Source organism: Eutrigla gurnardus (genome assembly GCF_963514095.1).
Source record: "Eutrigla gurnardus genome assembly, chromosome: 20".
NCBI lineage: Eukaryota > Metazoa > Chordata > Actinopteri > Perciformes > Triglidae > Eutrigla > Eutrigla gurnardus.
The window spans coordinates 11,936,164-11,960,011 of record NC_139931.1 but is presented as its reverse complement, the minus strand read 5'-3'; the positions used below and the strand labels follow the sequence as shown (position 1 = coordinate 11,960,011).

Genomic DNA, 23,848 nt, shown 5'->3' with positions numbered 1-23,848 from the left:
CACCTTTATACCCTTTCAACAGGACCGCAACCGCTAAACTCACACCTGATTGTAATCCTGTTCATTAAAACACCTGACTCCAATTACCCCTTTAAACAAACTCATAGACCGCCACATGCATGTTTTCCCCTAAAAAAAGGCATTTCATGTTGCATCATTTTGCTAAATAAATAAACATGTTTTTTTTATTTTTTTATTTGTTGATCTAGATCCTCTTAAATTAAGACCTGTTCACATTTTAGGTCATGTATATGGAGAAATACATACAATTCCAAAGAGTACACAAACTCTCCAGCAGCACTGTATGTCTACTGTATGTTCATTTTTCATGTTACTTTACACTACCGTATGCACCGTAGATTGTAAGCCAGAGCTTTGTTGAGAAATCTGGAAAATAAAAAAGCCTTTTGGACTCCCAGTGTAACTCTGTGGTGTGTCTTTAATCTAAAAAAAAAGATAAATAACAGGAATTTGTGCTTCAAGAAACATTATACAGAATTAGAAATGCATAAAAAGTCATTACATTCACCTTGTGGTCAATCATCTGAACAAAGGACGCCTGGAGGCGACGTCCCTGCGTCTGTATGTGGTGGACAGTCACTGCAGTTTCCGCCCTTTACTTGTTGAAGTATCACGTTCTAGAGAACGGGAGAACAAGTCCTCTCATGTTGGCACTCTCAGAACAACACATCAGAGACATTATAAAACCATGTGAACTGTGAAAAATAGCCGACACGAGTTTGAGTTGAAAAGATATACAGACACAGGGGAACCCAAGCAAAGCAGTTATGATCCAAACTGTAAGAGCTACGTGTAAATATTCAAGTTCTGCTTGATTGTGTATTTTGTAGTACCTTCTCATGTTCAACTGCCACGCCTAACAAGTCTGTTGATTCATGTCTAAATGTTAGAACATGAAATATGAGATGAAAATTACACTTTTCGTGGAGTGCTTCTCCAACACTGCTTTGAACCATCCATCACAGTGTGCCAGACAGCTACGGTATGCCTTTTGATATTTTTCCAACATACACCAAAACAACAAAAGTGAGTCTCTAACTTATAAATAACAAGCATAGTTTATTACATTTACTAGATGTAATGCTCATAATGTGACCGATACATCTCTAATATTAGGAAAATAAATTCAATTTCAAATAAATGATTACATTTTTCTAAGCTCAAGTCTAAATGTGCATTTCTTATACAAAGTGAATGCAGATAATTCTTCACATGTGAAACATAGTAGTCCTTGGAAAGGAAACCTTGGTCTGGGATGCAGCGCCAGCATGTGTATATGTATGTATGTTTTGAATGTCCTCTTATGTTTCACATTTTCCCCATTCTGCTGGGCAGGAGTGATCTCTTCATCGCACAGGACCGTGGGTGTGAAGGGACGCTGGAGCACAAAACCACAGCAGCCTGTCAGGGCGCCGTAGATTCTGTACGTAAGAAACAGGAGGCACTCTGAGCCCTCAGTGACATGGAGGGCAAGGCGTCCCCCACCTTACAGCAGCATCTGAACAGGACAGAGGAGCCTTGAAGAGAGGGGAGAGTAAATAACAGAGCGGGGAACATATGGCTGTCCCGTCCAAAGGACCAGGCCTTTGGGTGGTGCTGGTTGTTGGTGTTCTAGCTGCCCGGCAAAACAGGGTCGGAGACATGCCTCTGGATCTCTTGCATCTCTGTGGAGGTCTCCAAGTGCTCAGGGAGGGAGGGAAACCGCTGGCTGACACATAGCAGTCCAGGAAGCTCTTGGGCCCCTGAAAATTGAGGAGGGGTGAGGTCCACAGTGGGCAGATGTGGTGGGTCGGCCTCCGGCGACATGGACACTGTATCATCAGAGGCCACAGTGAGATGGATCCCACTGGACAGGGAGTCTTTGGATTTGTGGTTGAAGTCAGTGTCCGGACTCTGGATAGAGAAAGAATGATTAAGTCTCTTGTTAGTTCGCACTACATGCTTTCAGCCCTGATTTTCCATTTCGCTGACTTTTTTGGGGGATTTTCCTCCCAAAAGTCCCAGACCCACAGTAAATCAGCGTTGGCTCTGGCACTCTCAAAGCAGCACTCAAGTGCCATGTGTGAACATTTCAAAGACGCCAGCTGAGAGGCTCGCTGATGCATCGCAGACACATTCCAGACATCTATCTGGACCTGTCGGGAGTCTGTCGGGGAGCTACAGCCAATGAGAGCACAAGACAGGGGGAACCTGGCCTGTAACGATGGGAACTTATTGCATGTGCAAGTTGTTGTTGCACCTAGGGTGTTGGATGAAGTAAATGAATGTGTTAAAAAATACACTCAGACAGGAATAGCTTATGTGAGAACCCCTGCTCAGACGTATAATTCAACAATATTATTATTTGCATTCACTCGGGGGGTTAGACAAGAAGATTAAGCCTGACTAAAAGTATTTCCCAAAATGTCAAACTATTCCTATAATTTACAGATTTAAGAATCACTTGATGTCACTGGAATTACTTCTGTAAGGCTCAAAGCATGAGAGACCACAGAGCAGCAGACTTGTGATAACTGTACTTAAGGAAACTGAACACAACACCTGCAGGAGTGAGGCAGTGCTGTCGATCTGTACAGGCTGGATGGGAGGGTGGATTGCGGGTGCTCCTGTGCCGTACAGGGTGGTGGGGTGAGGCGGGTGAGGGCTGGGGGACACAGCGCTGTAGGCCGGAGGCACCGGAGCCATCTGCCTCTGGAGGAGCTGTAGGATCACGTTGATGTCCGCTGTCATACGGGTCTCCAACCTTGGCAGGATAAAAAAGGCTCATCAGAATCTTTTTATAGTCATCTGCTTTTTCCAAGATGTCCACTAGGTTTCTCTCTTTCTCTCTCTACAGCATCTCTCTCCCCTTCATACGTAGATATGAGGACAGGCACGTCAAAGTAAGCACATATATGGCTGACTTTACAGAGAATTTTATGTTTGACCCTTTCTTATTTATATTTGTCTCTTACCAACCATCTTTCTCTTTCTCTAATACAACTTGCATCAACACTATGCACACAACCAACTGGAAATTGATATGCAAACACAACAGGAGTGGTAGGGAGGAGCTTTCACACGCATACATGTGACACTAAAGCAAATATTGGTTGTCGAATGATAAGAACTTAGTACACTTCACCACATTAACATTTCATCAGGGGGTATAGCTCAGTGGTAGAGCATTTGACTGCAGATCAAGAGGTCCCCGGTTCAAATCCGGGTGCCCCCTCTTTATTTTCACAACTCACCGGTTAAGCTGGGACTGCAGCAGCTCCAGTCTGGACTCCAGCTCGCTGGGCCGCTCCTCAACACAGGGTGGAGGGTGAAAACTGGCCCTGACTGAGCACTGTCGTCTCTGGCTCTCTGAGAACTGGCCGGTCCTGCGGTCTGGCCAGTAGCCATATAAGCCAGACATGCTGATGGGAGCCGCTGCTGTGAGGAAGAAAAGCATCCTCCATATATTTCTTTGCATTACATTTTATTTGCATGTGTAAACGTGATTTTAAAATGAGTGTGGTACACCGTGGTTCCCATCGGGCCTAGTGGAGACCACCCATGACTGGTGAAGGCATTGTAGGTAGTCTTTACCTGAGAATGGTGGTCCTCCGAGATCCACAGGCGGTCCGATCCCAGCTGAGGGTCCACTGTGAGGCAGGAGGTTGACCATTGCTGGGGTGTAGTCTCTGGTGTCACCCCTGGTGGGGTACAGTTCACCCTTGCTGTGTCCCACCGGCTTCATCTCCTCATCACTAGACTGTGAACAGATGCTAGCGCTGCTGCAGAGGTCTTCCCAATGGGATCCTGCCATCGTGCCCTGGTGGTGGTTTGCCATCGGACAGGACTGATCGGGGTAAGAGTCTTCACGGTCCATGCCGTCTGTACAGCCATGGTCACAGGACAGCCAGGATAAGACAATACAGAATATGGAGATTAGACAGAACAGAAACTTATGTACGTGCGTTCAGCCTCGTCCCTCACTCACCTGGTCGGTTTCGACGACGCAGGGAGCTCCTCCGATGCCTTGTCCGGCGGTAGCCACATTCAGAGTCCCTGCCTGGGGTTGGCTGGTGTATTCTATCTGCCTGATACATATCAGCTTCAGTATTTCAATAAAATGTACACAGTGTACCAATTTGAGTTTTTTTAAATCATAATTCATGAAACTGGTTAAAAAGGTTTTCTTAGGCCTTGAGGCGAAAACAAAAGATGAGATGAACAACTGCCATCACTATAAGGGAGGTATTTCTATGTGTAACGTCGCCCTCTGGTGGCACTCACATCTCTCAGATTGAAGGTGATTTCCAAGTTATTCCAGAACACATCGGAGAAGTCGGGATACATGTCCAGCACTTCCAGGAGGTCGTCTCTCTGGATCTTGTGGAGGTCGCAGTAGGTCAAAGCTCTGACGTCAGCGCTGGATTTACCTGGTCTCCCATACAGACTGATGGATTCACCAAAGATATCGTTCTTTCCTACCAATATCACAGTAAAAGCATGGGAAGAGCATGGGAAAAGAGTAACAGTGAAATTAGTTAACTGACAACATTTTGATGGATGAGTCACTGATCCTCAGCAGCTCAACACAAATGAATGATCGCCTCGATCACAGCTGGAAAAGAAAGGACCAATTCACCCTGGATCTGAGTGCTGGGCCTATTGATGATCAATGCCACTGTGGAATGGAAGTGGAGCTATGCCCAAACACCTCTGGCAACACACACACACACACACACACACACACACAGTGTGTATATGTGTGCCGTGACATGTAAGAGCAGTGTGAGTTGTGGTTGTGTGGGTCTTAGTTGCTTGAAAAACAAGCAACAAGCTGGTGACAGTATACATTGTTTCTGCCATGAAAAATAATTTGTTTGCAATTTCAAGACTTCATCTATGAGTTTGGTTGTTTAAAAGAGGGACTGAAAATGAAAATAATGGCTGGAAAAAAAGGACAAAGTAAGCAGAACCTTCAATGTGATTTGCAGCTCACCTAGTATGGCCACAACCACATCGTCCCTGAGGATCTCTATAGAGCCTCTGGAAATGAAGTAGACAGCGTTGAGAATGTCCCCACTGTGGACCAGAGTGTCCCCCGGTGGAGCGTGGGTGGTCTTGAATCGTATTGCCAGAGCCCGCAGGCAGCCTTTGTTGGCACCTCGGAAAGCTTTGCAGTTCTGCAGCAAGCTGCGGTTCAAATGGAGGCAGATGTCAGCCTGCAGACACTCGGGGAAACCCTTTAAAACCTGCAGGGCAACAGAGGGGCATCGAGTGAATCTACTGTAAATAAATCTTCATGATATTTGCAATTTGTCCTGTATCTTTAAAAACACATCTAAAAATGTAAATATGCAAAATGAATCCGAAAAAGTACATAATTCAAAAGGTGTGGGGTGAGAGAAGGAGAGCAGATTGTGTCAGATGGATTCAGGCGACACACAAAGTGCAGTAGCTCCAAGCTGTGATCTATCATCACATTAAATTGGCAGGCACTAAATCAGCTCTCCGGCTGTATCATGCTCCACTGTTGTTAGCAGCCCGAGCCCAAGCAGCGATATGACGCACGGCATCACTAAAAATGTAGTCTCCCATTGTTTCAGCCCCAGTGAAAACACTCCTGTGTGTTTAAATCTGAAAGCAAATCCTCTTACAACCCAACATAGAATTAGGTTCCATGAAAGTTGGATGTGGGAAAACTGGGTGAAACAGATCTTTAAAATCTCTTAAGCTTGATGTAACCACAGACCTGATTTCATCTTTCCAAAAAAACATTGATTTCAAGACCAGAGATCCAAAAGTGCAAAAAATGCTCCTGACTTACAGCGTTCATGTCGATGCCGTTGGTGTAGGACCAGGCATGTTGAAAGTACTCCTCCAGCCTCTGTCTCAGGCCTCCGGGGATCTGGTGGAAACGGATGAACTCTTTGACCCGCAGCATCTGGGTGTGGTACCGGGCTGTGCCTGAGTACAGTCTCTGAATGATTGCCGACACGTTTCCAAAGATACTGGCGTACATCAGAGCTGCATGGGACAGACAACAGAAATACTGCATGTTGGAGGAATTGAAAACTGAAGGTATTTTTGTTTGGTCCAGAGGGTGTTCACTCTACTCACAGCCAATGAGCATGACACAGATGGAGAAGATCTTCTCTGGGTTGGTGTTGGGTGAGACATTTCCGAACCCAACACTGGTCAGGCTGCTGAAGGTGAAGTACAGGGCTGTAACATACTTGTCCTTGATGGAGGGGCCTGAGGCTGCGTCACTATCATTGTACTGTTTACCGATCTGGTCAGCCAGGTTGTCCAGCCAGCCGATCTTCATGCCTCCGATGCGGGCAGGACCTGTGCGCTCCACGTTGCCGATGGCGTACCAGATACAGGCCAGCCAGTGGGCGATGAGGGCGAAGGTGCACATAAGGAGGAAGAGGACCGCAGCTCCATATTCTGAGTAGCGGTCCAACTTCCTGGCCACTCGTACCAACCTCAGCAGTCTGGCTGTTTTCAGTAATCCAATCAGTGTAGTTGTCTGAGGCTGGTGGAGAGAGAGTGGACTTTTAGTGGAAAATATGGTCCAACCAGTAACATTAATCACTGAAATTTAAACTGCCTTTTGGCATTAAATTTAAAGTGTATTAAGACTTAAATGGAGGGTTCCAGCATGCAAGACATTGACATACAAAGCCGTTGTGCACAGATCAAATTATTAGTCTTGGTAAAGCAAACACCTAACGTAGAATGATAGGATCTGATAACAGAGACACCAGAGGGTGGAGCTAAGTACAAGCAAAGGTGCAAAAATGTTACAATAAACCGAAAGGATTACTTTTTATTTATGTTAGAGACCCATCTCTAATGTTATTTGCTAAACACAGGGTCAAATATATTTATTTTTGTGAGAGAAGTAACACGTGGTGTGTTGATGGCCATTGTCTCCCCTCTTTCTCACCTCCTCAGACCCCGTGCGGAATATGAGCAGATCGAAGGGGATGGCCGCCACAATGTCAATGAGGAACCAGCCCTTGAAGTAGTGCTGCGCGATGCGCCCCGGGTGGCTGACCACCTCGTCGTTGTGGTTGACGTAGGTGGTCCGGAAGTTGATGAGGATGTCCACGATGAACATGACATCAACCACCAGGTCCACCACGTTGAGCGGGTTGCAGGTGTAGCCGCAGGTTCTCCTCCGCTCTTCCTCCACCTCGTTGAGAAGGAAGGCAGCCGAGTACGGCGTGAAGATGGCGGTGTAGATAACCAGCAGCAAGATGACCCAATCCCATACCGCTTTGAAGGGGCTATAGTGAAGGATGGTCCATTTGTGGATGCGTGGGGCCTGGAGCTTGTACTCTGGCAGCACGTCAGCACCGAGGGACAACACCTGAGGGAGACGGACAGGATGGTGAGGGTGTTATTAATAATGGAGGTAGGACATTAGATGCATCGCTAGTGGGATAGAGTGTACTTTTTAGGGACTGAACTGAAAACAAGTTCATGAAGCACATTAAGAACAGAAATAGCAGGGTTAGGTACTCTAAATTCCAATGGTTCAAAACACTGTTATCTGCATTTTATAGTAATAATTCATCTCCTACAAAAAACAGCCAAAACTCATCAGGACAGCTATAAATTCTTATTTTTCCATATCTGAAATAAAGATATAGGCTTATTTCCACTTCACGGAAAAACGTATGGTGCTGCAGGAGGAAGTGTTGACTTACTGTAGCAGTAGTTTGGTTTAACTTGGATTAGAAATGGATCTAGATCAACTTAAAAAGGAACATGTGAACGTGTGAACAACGTGTGAACAATGAGACACTTTCATCCCCTTAAAAGTCTAAATGACATGCGCTAAGCCAAACCAAGCACAAGTAATAAGTTGTTGTTCTCAACAAAGCTGCACGTATGTCACTTCACATGACGTGAGGCAACAAAATGATCCAGATTTACCCAGAAGCCAGCAAGGATCGTGTATGCATAAGGCTGCTGCACACACAATGTCTCCATATTTGTTTGCTTGACACTCTTTGCCAAAGCCACTCAGACTTAATATTCTGTCGGTAGCAACTTTCTCAAAAAGATTCTCACCAAGTTTGGCAGGAGAAAATGTCACAGCCCTTTAAGGGCAATTTGTCCACACTCAGTATTCTCACTTTCTCACATTGCAGCATTTTAATGCAGCAAAAAGAAGAGAAACAAGGCAAAAAAAAACATCAATAGAAGAATTCCCATCCAGTGTTACCACAGTATTAACAGGTAGACTAAAACAAAAAAGTGAGTTAACAGTGATTAAGTAAGTAAAGCGATGTGTATTAAGATCCCACTGACTGGTATGACAATAAGGTTTAGGTTCTCATCCTGTCGTCGGCCCCCGCAGCGGAGGAGGAGGAGGCTCTTCCAAACCCTCTGCAGCCCGACCAGCCTGCTGGCCATCCCGCTTGCTTTCTTGCAGAAAAACCACAGACTTCTACAAAAACCATAAAATCATCTCTCAAATAGCCTCTGTGTCGCTTAATCCGCTCTCCACAGTCACTTTACTGAATCTAATCACTTACTGCTGTTTTTAAAGCCTCACCTGCCTCTGCTGCACCATGTGATCCCATTTGCATTGAGACCACGTGACCCCTTCTACTCTTGTTCTGATCAATTGTGGACCAAAATAAGTGCAGGTATTGATTGGGAGCCATGCAGAAGAGTGATTTTAGTTAATTCTGCAAGGACAGGTCATGGCGTGAAAATTCTCTCCACTAACAAATTGTATATTTCTGATGCCCCACTGCTGACACCCATATCTCCACTAACCAACTAACCCATATTTAAAACACTCACAGGCCATTGTTGTCCTTCCTTCTCCTCACAAACCCTCCAGTGTTTAGACCCTCATTTTCATTTTGGTTTGCATAATCATCGTCATAGTCAGCGTGACAAAAGAAGCTGGCTTGTATGACGAGGAAAAGCACTGTCGAACATGAACAAGTATTAACTAATACATTAGTAACTTTTAACTTAAAGTACAACATTAAAAATTAAATATTTGGATCAAGATATTCACTACTAGTAACTGAGGTATTTCTAGTTTTCCATTACAGCATGCAGTGGCATTAATGAGGGATGGTGGCTTCTGCTCTTCCTCCATAAATCTGTTTTTCATGACCAACAGACACAAAGTATTTAGAAACAAAGCTAAGGTGGGAAACTACACAGTAATCACCGCACACAACAACCTCTGGCACTCGTGTGTGTGTCAGCAACTGACCACAGCGGCTGAACAGATGTGAAAAGACAACACAGTAATGAGAATATAAACACATGAGCAAAAGTTCACTCATCCAAGAAATGTTAAGTTATTGATGTTGTGCACAGCTCTGTTCCATAATGATGACCAGAGAACGGTCACCACTAGTTTGCACGCAACGGCTCTGTCTCACTACTCTGCCTGCATTATATGTGTGTGTGTGTGTGTGTGTGTGTGTGTGTGTGTGTGTGTGTGTGTGTGTGTGTGTGTATATATATATATATATATATATATAATTTACATGGCTAGAATTAGCTTTAGGACTGAACAGGATATATCATGAAAGTCAGTGAGAAAACTATTACATTTCTGCTCCATAAATTAAAAAATGTATAATATAATTTATAAACATGCTTTTGAATAAAGTCACAGTGCAAAATGAAAAATCTGTCACATTTAACTAATTTCTGTTGACCCATGAAACAACTTCTATCCTGTCTTATTCCACTTGAAATATAAATATATACCTATTGCTGCACTAAACCTTCAGTAAACCTAAAACAGGTTCAACCCAAAATCAACATGTTAATAATCTGCAAGATTCTGTGCATTAAATTTGTGAAAAACTGTCTAAAAAGACAGACAAGACATGGTCATAGCATCATCAGCTTAACCTGGATGAAGCCTGTGTTGCTCACCTGTGGTGCCACAGAAGGTAAGCAGGAAGGGTGAGGTGGAGGACAAAGACAGATAGGGGGACCAATAGGAGGGTAGAGTCCAACAAACAAACAGGGAAGTGGAGCTGTAAAAGGAAAGGAGAGTTTGAGGAGGACACCGGGGGAGCTTGAGAGACCCAGTAAGGCTGAGGTACTCACAGGCTGCAGTTTATGCTTGAAGCTCATGCTGAGGCGCACGTCAGAGTAAACATCAAAAGACGAGACTGTAAGAGAGTGAGAGGGGGAGGAAACCCTTATCCATGCATCTGTATCTCCCTCCCTCACTCCCACTCTCTCCACCCCTACTGTAACCCAGCCCTCACTGCTGGATCCTCCTTCAAACATGAAAAAAATGATCCAGCACCTCAATGAATGACAGCAACTGGTGCTTAACAAGCAATAACTGCAAAAAGCCAAAGAAGCTTCATTTAGCACTCCACAGTATAGCTTCATGATATAAGCATGATTATGATTATAAAATCATTATGCAAATATATTGGTATTTACATGCAAATAGTTTTCAACGACTATTCATTTGTGTATTTGTTTTGCATAATACGATGTGAGTCAGCAAATGAATGTCATGATTTTGAGATGAGTGATTAAGATTAATCTTAATTTTCAGTGCTATATGTTAGAGGATGGTGATGCCTCCTCGTCCATTCATTGTGATGAATTTGTACTTGATGGCTGCTCTTAAATAATGAGTCTGACCAATCATCATATTCAGATTTATATAATAAGTGAATCTAAACCGGTTTAACGCGTACACGTCAAGTCTGCACAAACTAATGCCCACAAAATTTTAAAATCATGCTTTTACCGTATGAAAACAAATACTAATTCTAATTAGATTCCTGTTGTAAGCTCATTCAACACCAGGGGGCACCACGCACACTAGCTCCAGTGTGGGACTGGGACTCCTCTAGAGTTACAAGCTACAGTCTAGTCAATCACACTGTGTGCATCATGTTATGCAGACGAATCAATACGAACAAAGATCAATGACAACCTTCATTTCCCTTTTTGTAAGGTGCCAATCGAAATCCAATTATAAAGGCGCTATAATGAACATTTTTATTGTATAACTGAATATAACAAAAAGCAAACGGCAACATTTGCATAGTTACAATGTAAACAACATGACGATTCTTTAGACAAAACTGCACTCGATATGTTTATTGATCCCTGCCGCAGTGTGTTCCCACGTGACGGCAGCAATGATTACTGTGACCTACAACCTGACCTTCAGGGCTTTTCATTCGCCTGTGACCCCACGACTATGAAACCACTGACCGTCAAGCCGTTTTAACGGGACAAAAGCTCCGACTGACACGAGCGAGAAGACGGCTGCAGAGGGGAGAGCAGTTGGAGGTCTGACAGAGCAGCCAGCCTGCCCTCCACTTCCATTAGCCCCAGAGGTCAAGGTCACTGGCATCAGCGACAAGCCACCGAATGCTGCTCAATAGCCTCACAGCCGTCGCCCCTTTTTTACACGCTTTCATAACTACATCACCCACACTCACAGACAGCTTCACAGACGGTCTGTGATCCCCGCACACACCCACACAACCAACAGTGAGTCCCAGGTTCTCTGCTGCCTAGTTACCATGTATACATCAGTCTACAGCAGATACAACCAAACCTAGACTAAGTCATCTGAAAACAAATGCTTTGCTTTTGCTACCTTAATACTAAAACACTACAGCAATATTGATTCATTCTACAGTGGGTTAGCTATAGTGTGACGTGAAAATTCGATGCCTCCAGTGAACCACATACATAAAGAATGGACTTTTCAGTGAAGTAAGCGACATCTTGTGACCAGTAGTTCTGAAATTAGAAATATTTGCATATTCATATATTCTGGATTATTTCTGGGAGAAGTAGCAGATGCAATTTTTAAGAACACATAAATGGAATTTTTCTGTGGAAAATCCATGATGGACACAAATTATTATTGAAAGCAGAGTCATTTTATATGTCTGGAGCAGAGGTTTAAGAAGAATCCACTGAGTTTGTATACTCAACTGTAGTGTAAAAGCATAACCTAGGATTTATACAGAATCTATCCCAAACACATCAAGCTAAATATACACAAATACTGGGTTTCCCATCAAAAAACATAAAATATCCCAGTTTGCCCAGGGCTTTGTTGTGCTTTAAATGCTTTTTAGATAAAGACGACCGTTCAAGGGGAGACATAACAGAGACAGATAGCTGGAATAACCTTCTACTTTCCAACAGAAACTAATGACAAACAGAGGAACAGTCTTTATCCAAACGTGTACATGACGTTAGCGGAGTCTAGATAACGACTTCAGTGTGCTGCAAGGCTTTTTAGGAGGACTTCTGTTCATCTTCTCAGTTCTTCAAGGGGCACAGAAGCCATGTTGCTTCCACATTGTGCAGCCGGCTGTCAATAACACTCTCCCCCCTGGTGTGAAGACGTGAAATCTCACCACGACCAAGGCAGCAGCAATCACATGGAGTAATAGTAGTGTGCAAATACCATGCAAATATAGTGCCCGATAATAATAAATAGAAGTGCAGAAGTCTAATGCCGTTATTATGTTTTCTTCTGCTGGTTTATGTTGGAGATGTGTAATGATTTTTCCTTCATGTATTTCCTCTACAAAGAGACAAATGCAAATGTGACACCAGAAAGCACTTTGAGCATGTCCACCATTTTTTTTCAAAATTTTTCACAATAAATATGGTGAGTGTCAAACACACTGAATGTGTGATAGTGGTAATAATTAGAGAAAACTGCATAATAATAGGAGAATACTTCAATCCTGTCTGGGCTTAATCAATTCAAAATTTGCATTCACTTTGCAACAAATTACAGGAAACATTTGATCATAAAAGAAAAAACAGACAGAAAACCTTTGGGGACACATGCAAATATTTACTGCATGACTTTGATTCAACCTGAACCAAGAAAGGCAACAGATCAATAACTTTGATTAGTCTACATCACAGAGTTCATGGGATGCATCAAAGAAACAAGTTTAACTGCATTACTTTGCTGAGTAAAACCTGGATCAACCTGGACCTTTTCAAATTACTTCATGTTTGTGTTCGTGTATACAGGAGGAGTTATGAACCAAAATGTAAAGTGATTTCCATTGAATAAAACATGCTTCTTTTCTGGCCCAAGGATCTATTCTTTCCTCTTTGAAATCATATTTTTAAGCTATCCTGCTAAATAACAAACCAAACAAACATAATCTGGAAAGAGAGTCAACTGGCTGCTGTGGAAGCCCCTCAGATAAACTGGGTTAATGTGACGCACTGAGGGAACCCCACAGTGCCATGACATTCAGTTTGTGTGTAGGTGTGTAGAGTAAAAAAGTAACAGTATAAGTTTAAATTCTAACTAGTTTCTAAGACTTCCTATGTTAAATATTCTTAGTATTCCACAAAATGTATCAAACAGCTTCACCTAAGAGTTACTTTGCAAATTCAGGTTCAATATTCAACATAAAATGAACTCATAATATATGTTAAATTTCATAAAGGAACATTTAGTGTGCTAATAAGACAAAATATTGTCTGGACATTAACTATATATGTTTTTTAAGATGTTCAACGTGCAGAGGGGTATGTCATGCTACTGATTAACCTACTCTTCATTGTTTAATTATCTCTCCCTTTTTCCATTGTGGTTCTTCTTCTGCTGCTGACTGTGAGGAGGTAACGTTGTGCCAAAATGTGCACCGGCACACCTGTGGTGTGAGGAAAGGTGGCTGAGAAGAGCTGGTGCCAAAGATGTCACACTTCAGGTGAGATTATTCCTTCACACGTTCTCACTGCGACTGCAGATGTCTTTTAGTATCGTGAGTGAGCCAGAAGCAATAAACATTTATAGACATCTTTGCCCAAAGTGTTTATGTGCAGAGACAATGACCCAATGTGACAGTGCAGGGAGATCAACTCCAATAATGGCCTTATGAGCTGAACTTGACAGGATGACAGGAGAAGTAACATGATGTGATGGGTATTATTTCTTTTCCCAATGAGTAGAGTGACAAAGTGTTGTTAAGCGTCATCACAGACTCTAAATATGAGGCTCGACTTGACTTAAAAATGTCCAAACTATTAATCCCAAAATACAAAAAATAAATAAACCCAATTATTTCCAAGAAACATCAATGTTGATACCAGAGTAATGATCTCTTCTGTGTCATCATGATGTGGATAAGTTTCTAGAAAACTACTGAAAAAATACTAACTACACTGAGAACAATTGTAATAATCTCACCTCATGGCCAGAATTAAAGTCATGTTTTATTCTATTGTATCTTAAGAGTCGTTATGTGAGCACAGGCACATCCATTATTAACTTTTCATCAAGCAAGATGATGAAAAGGACATTGAACATCCGTCCTTCTTGATTACAACCCTGACCACAGTGATGACATACGCTAATTCTAATAAGTGGAATAAGTAGTCTTACATTTTTAAATGAAAAATATGCATGAGCGACCAGCGATAACAGAGTAGCTACGACCACAGAAGTATTGAATGTAGTGCAAAGGGACAAAGACATCTCTTTTTCACTGAGAAGATAATGGACTCGTCTTACCTGAGTGACGTGAGTGACCTTCTCCGTGACATTCTGGGTTCGGTCTTTGATCTTGCTGGGTGCGATGATTTCAATCTCAGTGGGCGAAGGAGGTATCATCCGGTCCGAGCCAAAGGAGAGAGTAACCTGAGGGATGCGGCCAATGGTCCGGTGTCTCATCAGGTCCGAGTCCGACGTGGAGTTGAGAGTACTGGGCTTCAGATCTGCAGAAGAGAGCAGCAACGTCAGCAATTAATACTCAGAAGCAAATATAGAGGAAAAATTATAAATGGGATGAGGTGTAAAAAAAGAAACACGAATGTAAAACTAATATCTGAAAATGCATTTGGATGATGATGATATTTTTATAATTTGCTATGACAAACTGCTATATGAAGTGTCCAGGTTTAAAGGTCAAATCACGATCAAATGTTAAAATAAATACGGTATATACTACAGTTTCCACTATTTCTTGCCCTCAGTGGGGAAAACAGAACAAACGGCATTTCCCCTCTGCCTCACAGACACAGATGACATACAAATATGGTGAAAACGAAAGAAAATGTGGCACACAGAGTCAGAGGATGTGATTGGAACCTGCACAGAAATATAGTTTCCCCATAAATCAAAAACATCCCCTAAGAGAAGAAGAGGACATGTGTGCAGTAATGTGCAATTTTACCACAAATGGACAACAGAGCCACACACAATCAGACACCCAATCACACACAGAGTGATTGATTAGCAGTCCAGTGGTGGAACAACCATCAGGCAGCTGCACATGCTCAGAGCAATGCTCTCTGCGTAATGGATGATGGAGATTTGTGACCTTTCCTCTCTCTCTATTTCTGTCTTTTCTTTCCGACACAAAAGTAAAGATTCTTCCAGTGACTCGTAATGAAAAATCGTCTGGGAGCTGCCTGTAGTTTTTCCTGCTTGTACACCATTTTCATCATATTTAACATTTTATTTGACTAATTTTCAGTGTAAGAAAATATAATATGTAAGAAAGTAGTGTAAGAAATATAATAGGATGGTCATGGTAAATCTGATTGGCTGTCAGGCCTGTGTTAAGGTCATACTACAGGACAAGTTGTGGTGCCGTCAGACTTTTTATTACTGCCTCTAATAAAGACAAAAAAGCCCCAAAATCAAATATAATGTGAAAACACACATAGTCGACATTCAGCCACCATTCTGTGCAAACTCCATTAAATGGCAGGTATTTATAGCAGAAACAGTCATGCTTGTTTGACCTGGTATGGATTCAACTAACAAATTACACATTTTTGAATACAAGCTATTTTTTTTACTTTCACCATGATAAGTGGCCTCAATCATTGATAATGCACTCTGAAGTGTCCGTCCATAGAATATAATGGACTTGTGTAGGTATGAAACCTCTTTTCCGCCCTCATCATTTAATACTGCACTTCACTGCTGGCTTTGTGTGAATTTTGTTCTGTATTATCTGGAAGATAATGCATCCTTATACGATTCAACTTATGTAATTTCCTGTTGTTTGAGTCATCAGTAAATAAACAAGTGTCTTAAACTGTGATTAGGTTAATTATGTTTAAATGTGACATCGTGCATCTGTTATATTATATTTCTAACTAATATTTCCCATGAGAAGCCTGGAATGGCAATAATTCAATATTATCAATAATTATGATTCTAACGATGTCATCATCAAATTAAAAACAGTCATGTATGTGTATTGCTTGGTGTCATCCGATCTAATAATGGTGTTATATTCCTGTCAGGCTCAAATACAACGTAAAAACTCATTATATTTCACTAATATGGTGACAGTATGCACAAATGCAGCCCTGATGGCCCCCTGAAACAATTGTACTCACTGCTGTTGGTTTGGGGGTCTCCAGGTCGACTGCTCCATTCTGCCCTAATGCCATCAATGTCGTCCAGTGAGGAGGCGCGTCGGAGGCTGCGGACGCTATCCCGAGAACAGCTCCGAGGTATCGTCCCCCTGGGGAAGACGTTGCCGGGGTCCAGGCGGTCTGTCAGTAGGGAGCGCCGCTTGGTGGAGGGCTGGGCTACAGGGGAGGGAGGATCGAGGTCCTGTTCTATCAGGGCTTCGGTCTCAGACTGCATGCAGCTCTCCTTGGATGGGATCCGGAACTCTTTGAGGGGGACTTCCTCGCTGTTTGGCTGTCAAGGACAGAAAGCAGGAAGCCTTTTGTGCTCTTCGTGCAAAGTTCACTGTGATGCTCAGTAGACATGTAGTATAATTGTTTGTATCGATTTTAGCTACTGTCATGTGTCACTGCGTACTTCAGGAGAGTGCAAGGTATACACAGGAGGAAGCATAAAGCATTGCACCGTCTCTTGTGTGTGTTGTGAATATGTGTGTACACCTCCTCACCTGCAGGTAGTCAACTACCACTCCTTCAAACTGGTCTTTGGAGAGTGAAGGTCGTTGTCGCATGGATCGCAGCACCGGCAGCCTCATCTTTAACCTGCGATTCTGACCTGAGAGGGAGAGTTATCAAAACTCCAACTTTATCTACTACAAATCACGTTCATATGCAATACTTTTTTATATATATTAAGATTCAATTTTAAATTATATCATGCGGGACAAATGTTAAAGATTTTACAGTAAATCAATCCTTGGGTAACTTTCTGCCTGAGGCCAGACTTCTTGAGAGAAGGATCAATGAGTTCCTGGAAGTCGAGGATGAACATGATGACGTGGCCTTCCTCGTTTTTCACGGGCACAATATCCACCAGGCATGGTCTGCAGGTCCCTTTGAGCAAAGAAAAAGAGACTTCAACGGGACAGCAGGGGGCACCCAGATTTGAACTGGGGACATCTTGATCTGCAGTCAAACGCTCTACCACTGAGCTATACCCCCAGTCACTCGTCAGCTATCATAGCCACATCATAATGTTACTGCAGGCCGTGAGGGGAGATACCGGAGAAAGACAGAGACACTTAGACAGGAAAAAGGAGAGACAGATTTCAAACAGTGAAAGCTAAAAAGGCTAAATAAGCAACACTTCCGTCTGGTCTAACTTCACACTCCAATCAGTGGGGTCTAAAAATAGAAACGGCAGAGGGTAGAGGGCAGATCCCGCAAACACACACACACACACACACACACTCACACTACAGTTCCTGCCTTCAGTCCCATTCACACATGCAATCTGTAAAAATCAACCAGCGGGAGCAGTATCCACTTGTTCACAAATGTCTCTGCCTGTTCAGTCTGGAAGCACAGTAGGAAGCAGAACAAAACAAATAGATGCTTAGTGGATTTGAGCTGGCATGCTGATGGCATTTCCATGACAACAGAGCTCTAGACTGCACGCCCCATGCCCAAACGTCCAAAGTAACAAAAAACACAATGTGTGCCTGTGTGTGTGTGTGTGTTAGTAGACAGTGAATGGGTGGATGACTGTAATCGTCCTGAGCCTGGTGTTTGCTTGCCTCTATCCGTGTGTTTCTGCTTCAGTGCCTCTGTGCAAGTGACAGATAAAAAGGTGAGGGAATTAAACATTTGCCAAGGTCAGACTCCAACCGGTGGCGACATTTCGATTAAGTCGGAGAGTCAAAAGGAAATTAAGCTTTCGGAGGAGGAGAATGTTCCCTAAAATGCCACAGTTGCCAAGTCCAATTGTCTGTCTTGCTCTGTTATTTCTTTGAGTCTGCTCTCTTATTCCACTTCTATAATCTCCTAATGTCTCTACACTTTTTGTTCCTTGTTGCTTCACCAACTGCGATAATTATACTTCTTCTTCTATTTTGTTGTACCAACAAATCATAATGGCAGAAGAGGACAGTCAAAACAAAAGTGAGCACCCATGGGAGAATGAGTGATTAGAGTGAGTGTGAGTGCGCCTGGTTTCACTGGGGTGGAGACTCAGTGTCGAGAAGACACTTTGTGATTCAAAGCGTGATTACGAGATTCATGATGACTGATTTTCAACATTATGGACACTTTGCAGTGGTCTGGAGGGGGAAATGGTTGTTGTGAATGGTTGTCACATATGATGCGACATTAAGATCTTTTTCCATAAATTGTGCATCCCATGTCTGATTTCATATGAATCTGGGAAAATCTGAATGTGATTTTTTTTAACTAGGGAAATAAGTTAGGATTACTCATTGTATGAAAATATTCTTTATGCCAAGATCATATATGTGCATCTGGCAGATCCAAACTGACACTTTGTACCAGCTTGGATAATTGTTGTAAAAACAGATCCCAGACTTTTCTTATGACTCAACTATGGGGGGGAATTAGGTTTTGAGTGATGTCTCAACATTTATTGGATCAATTGAAATTTGGTGCACACATTTGTGTCTCCATCAATATGAATTGTAATTAAACCCTTTGTAAGCCTTTGTTGTATGTGATCATGTAACTTTTTGACCAAATATTTGAAAAACTAAATGGGAGCAAACAGCTGAATGGTGGGTAGGGTAATATTGTTGAATACGATCTGTCAGAAGATGAATGGTAAAACAACTGAACATGAGGATGATTATAGGACGACCCGAAGGTATGTGATGTTGCAAACACTCTTTTACTTCAGTGTCTTACCTTCCTTATCATAGTAGAGGATCTCCACCTTGCGTTCCTCTGAGCCCAGCAGGGCCTGTGCCAACTGGGCCAGGGCGCTCTTCATGGTACCGGGTCCCACCAAAAACTGGCAGGTACAAGGCTGCTGCATGATCTCCGCCCTGGCAAAACCAAACATCTGGCAGAAGCCTTCGTTGCAAAAGATGATGCCACAGTTCTTCATCTGGGCATTGGCAATGAGAAACTTGCGATCTGAAATGCGGAAGGCAATTAGCATCATATTTCAGTTTAAAAAGACAATAATCTTTTTTTGTGGAAATATGTACAGTGACTGTGTGTTTAAGTAAATAAGCAAGAAACTAATATATTGAATTATAGACAATACAGAAATGAAAAGAACATTTTACAGAAAAGCTACCAAAATACTCAAAGCATTGTTGTGTATTCAGTGTACACATTGTAAGAAGACACTTTATCGAAGGGCATTTCCCATAATATTATAAGAGAGCCTGTTGTCTACTAAACTGCCCTACAAAGACAAAGAGCTGACTAATTTGAAAGAATGAAGTTGGTTAATAAAAAGGTTAAAAGATTAGCGGCTAGTTAGCCAAACTAAGTAACAGATAGATATTTTTAGTTATTTTTTCCATGGTTGGTTTGATGCTGTGTTATTCTCACTAATACTTTTGGAGTGTCAAAATAGATTTTTTACAGAAGTAAACAGGTAGGAAAGAGTATAAGGGAATGTAGCTTAAGCTAAGACTAGCTATGGCTATCTTACCAGCTGGCTTTCATTTAAGCTAACAATGTCGGGGTTTGGGCTCTGATTTGTAGCATTGCAATCTTTGCTGTTACATGCCAATGCAGTTATATGGAATGCTATTATTATTATTATTATTATGAAAAACAATCTTAAGGATTTACAATAGTTTTTCACATATACAGTTTGATAAAGCGTTCATCCAATTAGCTTAAATACAGGGTGTCCAAAATCTGCTGCACGGTCTCCGTCACTACAATCAGTTGAAGTGGCGCTAATGAAGTTCACCTCTCCATGGCGCTAATGTTATTAGCGTCACTATTTCTCCCAGGCGACCGAGGAGAAGCAGGTGGGCATTTAACGTAAGAGCCTCTGTGGCTCGGCCACACCTGGTGTGCTGTTACCTATGGGAATTTAACAGACATTGAACGTCCATCAGGATTAACCTGCAAGATTTCACCTGACATCTTTCATTAAAATGGAATCATCCACCTGTTTGGATAATTATCTGCCCATATAATTATGATATATTGTCTTTTTATCATGACAGATTTCTATGTTGTTGTCTATTCATATTGCCAGTGGTGGGTGAGGATTAAATCCTAATACCACAATATCATGTTGTTGTCATAAAAATTACGGAGCATTTTTACATTGTTGTATTGAATTCTTTGTTGTATTCCTTCCACCACTGGAAACTGGACCATAATGGGTTTTTTTTCCATACAATTTCAAACCTTTAAGTAATAACTGAGTTACTCTGCACTCAGAGAAATAGTAGCCTAGTTCCAACCTCATACCATCCAGTTCCAGTTCCTGTTATTGATTGTTGTAATGTACGCAGCACCAGCAACCATGGTAGGGAAGCAGGACAGTTCTGTTCGAAGGCTGCTAATGGAGGAGTTCATTGAGCTGAATGAAAAGTACATATCCTCTGTCATTTTATTATCCTGCGGTGGGACTAAACAAGTCTTCCACCGCGGATGAAAAGAGGGGACTCTTCCCTCGGTCCCGCTCTTTAAAGTAAATGGGTAAAAAGCACATCCTCTCCAAAGTCATCATCAGGGGCTCAAAGTGGAAACGCTGAACGTCGACACTGTTGCTAAGCAGCACCACTGTGGCACACGCACTCACCTGGTCGTGCATGTGCATGTGGCTGTGCGTGCACACTGAGGGACATACAGTAGGCATTATGTAATAAAGGTTATTTTTAAAGGGCCTACAGAGATTCAGACTAAAAGTGACTGAGAGCAATGATCTATTTCTCCATGTCTGGTCAGTATTTGATCAGGGTGTCAAGGTTTGTGGTCCACAGTTAGATAGACCTATGAGGAACGGGAGAGAGGTTTCGAGGGGGAAAGGGAAACTAGACTGAAAATAATGTTTTATAGCATTTCAAAACAAGAAATTATATTTAAAAATGTGCAATGGACTATATGCAAACTATATGCTTTAAAACAGAGATACGAAAATATAAATGCACCCTAAAGGTCAAAAGAAGGCATCAAATCAAACATCCATGTTTTACCACAGGGATTTTTTTTTTCCTTTCTAAATGTATGAGCGATGATGTAGACTAATAGCCACCACTTATACCTTCCAATGCAACATTTAAAGCCTGTCAATCTGCCATCTGGTCAAGAGTCTAAATTAATAAGTGTGACAAATCAGGTGTGAAAAATAAAGGATATCGCCTAACTGACAATATAATATGACTAACTTTAATAGTTCAAACGTGAACACAAACAAAGCTTTGGCATCAAAAAGTAGTTCCACTCACATCAATGCTCTATTTGAACAATCCTGACATAAATATTAATAATATGATGGTCTGTTGACACAGCACTCCTACTGATGGTAACCTGTCAGACATTACCCCCCAAAACCACACTAATGGAGGGCAAACTCTTTTTACGCACTCTCTTTCCACACCTGTTTAACGCGTTAATTAAAGCCATTTAACACATTCTACGTCACATCCTTAATTTCATTTAACGTCCACTTACTTTGCTCGTCGAATTTCCTGATGATAGTGTCCAGGTAGGTGTTCTGGAGCGCAACATGACCGCGTCTCACAGGCATTTTGTTGCTGAGAGAAAATACTTCTCCGACACATGAACCTTACAGTTTAAAAAAAAAAAATAATAATAATAGGCTAATAATCAAAAAGAATTTGAAGTGCCACCTGTGAAGAAAACAACGTGCTTCCACGAGGAGGACGAGCGTCAGAAAGGGAGGGCTTGATTTCCCTCGCAGGCTGCCGCTGAAGTGGTGAGGGATGAAGCGCGCGAGAATGATGGAGAGACTGTCTGGTTGCCAGGGCGATGGCATATGCAGGATGTTGCACGCTGATAATATTGGGGGGTAGTAGACTAGGATACTGCGAAATACGTATGCAACATTTCTAAACCTTTGCAAAGAAAAACCCAACAGCAGATAAACCTGTCCCCCGCGGTGCGGCTTCCCTCTGTGCACAGAAGGTAATCTGTTTTTGGTAGAATAAGTTGCTATCTCAGTTTGTTCATTTGAATTAATCGTACTCTCCTTCAAAGTTTGGACACTGGACGACAAGGACGGCGGGGAAGAAGCTCCTATGAGCCCGATTCCCTGGATCCAGTCCCCTGCCACCTCCCCCCGGCTCGACAGGAGCGGCTGTCAGCAGCGACAAGTCACCCTGAGTTAACCAGGTCAAAACACGGAAGTACATGTTGATACACTTTCAAAATAGAGTCAATGTCTTCCCTTTTCTTTCTGAGCTTTATTCCGGGAATGGTTGTGTTGGGATTTTGGGGACATTGCATGACTTCAAAAATACTTTTAACACCTAGCATTTCTTAATCACGAGATGTTTTATTTTGAAATCCACGTCCCAAAGTGACGTTTATTCTTCTGTGGATGACTTGACAGAGGTCTGAAACTGTGACAGAGTGCAGACCCTCGCCTTTCTCCTCTGCTTCACTCCACATCACAAGTCTCCGAGCCCAAAATAGCAGCATCCTCTCTATCTGTGTGGCTGCCATCACACCTCTCGAGTATTATATCAATATATATGATAAGCAACTTTGTGCGTGTGTGTGTGTGTGTGTCCTGTCTCCATTAAATCTGACAAAAAAAATAAACATGTTTGTGTGTCTCCGACTGACTTTATGCATTAAAATGGGATTAATTCAGAGTTTCCAACTCCAACAATACTTGCTATTTTACTTTACTCGTGAGTCTTTTTCATTTTCAAAGACTACAAAAATCTCCCTGAACCCAAAGAGGAGACATTTAGCTGGCACAAGCTGCATATTGAGAGACACAGCAGATGTCCAGCCCCGGGTTTCAATTGTATACCTACTTAGGTCACATGAGGAGGCTGAAAGTGGCTTCTTGACATGCTCACACTCACACACACACACACACACACACACACACCTGTTTGGAAATAGCTGCCACAGAAGAGAGTGGTAACAGGCAAGTCTACTATACATTCTTTTTCATACTCAATATGTCTACAACAACACTGGCAACACTGAGACAGCAGTTACATTGACCTTAACCTCATTCTATTTATTTCCGTGTATATCTTGACCTATTGTTTAAATCATTAAAGAAACTATAATGAGAGCGCTCGTGGCCCTCTAACATGACGTATCTAAGATGCTCGGCTCCACGTTGTTCAAGGAAAAAGAGTTGGTATGAGCGCATGTTTGCTGATCCAGGTTCTGTCTGGAAAGGCTGTGTGGGGATCAGAGGTAGCTCTCCACGGTCCCGGCCGACAGGCTGAGGTGGTTGCTCTGTGTTTTGTCTCAATGGCCTTGATGAAAAGAGGGCTAAATTTAACCAAGGAGCACACATGCCTTTCCATGACCCCTTAGTGTGAGAGCCAAGTAAGACAGGAATGTGCACCAAAGAGGCCAGCGAAAGACAAAGAGCGTTGGCTGCAACGCAGGATGATAAGTGTGGGTTTGTAGGACCTGCTGCAGCATCCTCATGTAACAACTGAAAATGCAAACGTCAAATATAAAAAATGTTAGTACT

The 23,848-nt window shown here is 42.4% G+C and overlaps 1 protein-coding gene across 2 annotated transcripts; it reads right to left on the bottom strand.

Annotated features, from left to right (window-relative positions):
• Positions 1-421: 421 nt before the first annotated feature.
• kcnh6a (potassium voltage-gated channel, subfamily H (eag-related), member 6a) lies at positions 422-22,050 on the bottom strand. 2 transcript variants are annotated; one of them, XM_084037364.1, is made up of 16 exons: positions 21,832-22,050; positions 19,087-19,317; positions 17,137-17,286; positions 16,902-17,008; positions 16,378-16,687; positions 14,537-14,739; positions 6,950-7,375; positions 6,118-6,535; positions 5,825-6,024; positions 4,997-5,249; positions 4,285-4,478; positions 3,989-4,088; positions 3,595-3,882; positions 3,255-3,438; positions 2,563-2,764; positions 422-1,914 (listed from the first exon to the last, which is right to left on the bottom strand). In XM_084037364.1, exons 1-16 carry the CDS (start codon positions 21,905-21,907, stop codon positions 1,633-1,635), a joined length of 3,624 nt encoding a protein of 1,207 aa, XP_083893490.1. In that variant the 5' UTR covers positions 21,908-22,050; the 3' UTR covers positions 422-1,632. The 2 variants fall into 2 exon arrangements, with proteins under 2 accessions (XP_083893490.1, XP_083893491.1); XM_084037365.1 differs by having other exon boundaries at positions 3,255-3,435.
• Between the last annotated feature and the right edge of the window lie 1,798 nt (positions 22,051-23,848).